Below are 2,364 nucleotides of genomic sequence, written 5' to 3' on the forward strand. Positions count from 1 at the left end.
GTCAACGCTGCGATGTGTGGCCTCGGCGGGCGTGGCGTGCTGGTCGAGGGCCAGCGTGGATGCCAGTTCCGCGACAGGACGGCCAGCAATCCACGCGTGACACGCACGCACGTGGAGTGCGGAGGCCACGCTTGAAGGCGCCCGCGCGGGCGGTTGTGGGGAAGGGCGTGGCGGCGGAGGCACAAACGCCTGCTGCAGCGCATGCCCCGCCGTACACGCCAGAGCGGCCATGATCGTACCTGCCAGCCACGGTACCAGCGCCGCAACACCGGCGCTCTCTGCCGGGTCTGTTGCGTAGAGCACCATCAGTACGGACCAGACCAGCGTCAGCAGCAGGAAGCCGAGGGCCCAGACAGAGCGGCTCATGACAAGCCATCTGCGTACGTGAGGCGCCGGCTGATCCAGAAGGGTCGATTTCCCCCTGAAGGCTGCGCCAGTGGTCCAGAGGGCCTGACAGTGCCTGTGGTGCCGGAAGTGATGCGGAATACCTGGCGGCGACGCAGGTAGCTCCAGCGGGGCTCGCGGCGGGTGACCTTGGCGATGACGTCGAGGACGTCGGCCTTTCCATCCATGGCCGATGCTGGTTTTGCATCGGTGAAGATGGGTTGGCCCCCGTCGCGGAAGATCTTCAGCGCTCGCCTGTCCTCAATACCCAATGGGTCGACCGGTGGGATAGGCTCTTCTTCATGGCGGGAGGGATTCCGCTCCATGCGTCGCCGGTACTCCGGCAGCGTGCGCTCCTCGTAGCGGCGTCGGGATTCCTTCTAACGCCGATCCTTCTCCTCCAGCTGCTTGTGCATCGTGTCGTAGTCACGCTGGCACTGCGGGTCGGTCAGCACGAAGGCCGCCCGTGAATCATGGATATGGTCCTCCAGCAGCGTGCGGACCGCAGGGGCGGGATCGGGCGAGATCTTCCAGTAGCGCTGGTACATCTCGCGCATGGGCGGAAAGCCCGTGGCGTAGCTGTAGGCGCCGGACCAGCGGCTGACCAGGCTGCGGACGGTACCACCGAAGCCCTCGCAGGCCTCCACATCCTGGTGCAGCTCGACGTTGGACTGGTCAAGATTGATGTGTTCCTGCAGCAGGGCGGGCTTGCACTGCCGCACGAATGGCAGGGCGATGTAATCGCTTCTGCGCAGCACGCTGCGGCGCCAGCCGATGTAGTCGAGGTAGTGGTGATGCAGCTGACGCATCAAGGGGGCGCCGCCCTTGAAGCTGCCAAGGCGGGCTTGATGTGCATCGAACGCGCGTTGGAGCTCGGGGGAAATGGCGAAGTCGGCAGCAGTTCTCGCGCGCGCCAGTGCGGCTCCATCCATGAGCGGGACGCCCGCTGCCAGCGCCCTGCGATACATATCGTTGAGCGGAATCTGCGAGAGCATGTCCTGCTGCTGCTGGCGAATGGCGCCGGACTGGTTCGTGCCTTTGCCCTGCGTTATAGGGCCATAGCCACCGCCCACGTCAGAATGCATGCCCGGGTAGATGATCTCCAGCCGCTGTGGCGACTCACTCTGCAGTGCACAGATGGTGGTGAGCGGAAACGAGTTTCGCGCCTCATGTGCCGCAATCATGTGCACGCACTGCTCGACGAACCCAGGTATGCCCATGTGGCGCGGTTCGGCCCATTTCAGGTGACCATCACCGGGCAGCAAGGGCACCGAGTCGGCCACATGCACCGATGCCACGGTGTCGAACAAGCCCATGAAACGCACCCGCAGCGGAATGCCACAAATCTTGGGCTGGTTGTCGCCGGCCCACTCGATGAGCTGATTGAGAAACGTACGTGCAGCGGTGGCGCCTCGCGAGAATCCGAACAGATCCAGCGTGATGCTGGAAATGTGAGGTGCGGCGGGCTTGGGGCGAGCGAGAATACTGGCCAGCGTGGTGGTCCAGATCTTTACCTGTTTCTCGTCTTCAATGGCGCGGATCAGTGCCGGCTCGTTTTCATCCACGATCAACGGATATCCGCTCAGCTCCGCGATACGATTGCCGATGTACAGGTAGGCGTAGCGCAGACGACGGTCGCCGTAGGCCCCCTCGCGCGCGCCCATCGGGTGGGGTTCGTGCTCGCCGATGGGTGGGAATGGGGTGCCGACGCCGGGGATGTAGAGGCGGAATTGTTGTTCGCGCTCCCTCATTCTGCAGACGTCGAAGAGCCTTGTGACGTTGCTGTGTGAACCACTTGGCCTGTCCTCATCCGCATGATTGCGCGTGCCATCAAAGAAGATGGAGAACTGCATTGTGATCTGGCAGGGAGCTGAGCCATGGGGCAGCTGCGGGGAGACTGGATTGAAGTGAAGTGTGGCGGGGGCGTCACCTGGAAGCCAGGCAAATTCGATCTCCTGCTTACTCATGTTCGCCAATGCC

The 2,364-nt window shown here is 63.5% G+C and overlaps 2 protein-coding genes across 2 annotated transcripts; both read right to left on the reverse strand.

Annotated features, from left to right (window-relative positions):
• Window positions 1-362: 362 nt before the first annotated feature.
• BKCO1_1770001 (tyrocidine synthetase) lies at window positions 363-710 on the reverse strand (the record flags this gene model as incomplete). The annotated part of the gene is made up of 1 exon (XM_020271723.1): window positions 363-710. The coding sequence occupies one exon, from the start codon at window positions 708-710 to the stop codon at window positions 363-365; it is 348 nt and encodes a 115-aa protein (XP_020124854.1).
• Window positions 711-764: 54 nt separating this feature from the next.
• BKCO1_1770002 (hcp) lies at window positions 765-2,237 on the reverse strand (the record flags this gene model as incomplete). The annotated part of the gene is made up of 1 exon (XM_020271724.1): window positions 765-2,237. The coding sequence occupies one exon, from the start codon at window positions 2,235-2,237 to the stop codon at window positions 765-767; it is 1,473 nt and encodes a 490-aa protein (XP_020124855.1).
• Window positions 2,238-2,364: the final 127 nt, after the last annotated feature.

This window comes from Diplodia corticola (assembly GCF_001883845.1).
Source record: "Diplodia corticola strain CBS 112549 chromosome Unknown scaffold177, whole genome shotgun sequence".
NCBI lineage: Eukaryota > Fungi > Ascomycota > Dothideomycetes > Botryosphaeriales > Botryosphaeriaceae > Diplodia > Diplodia corticola.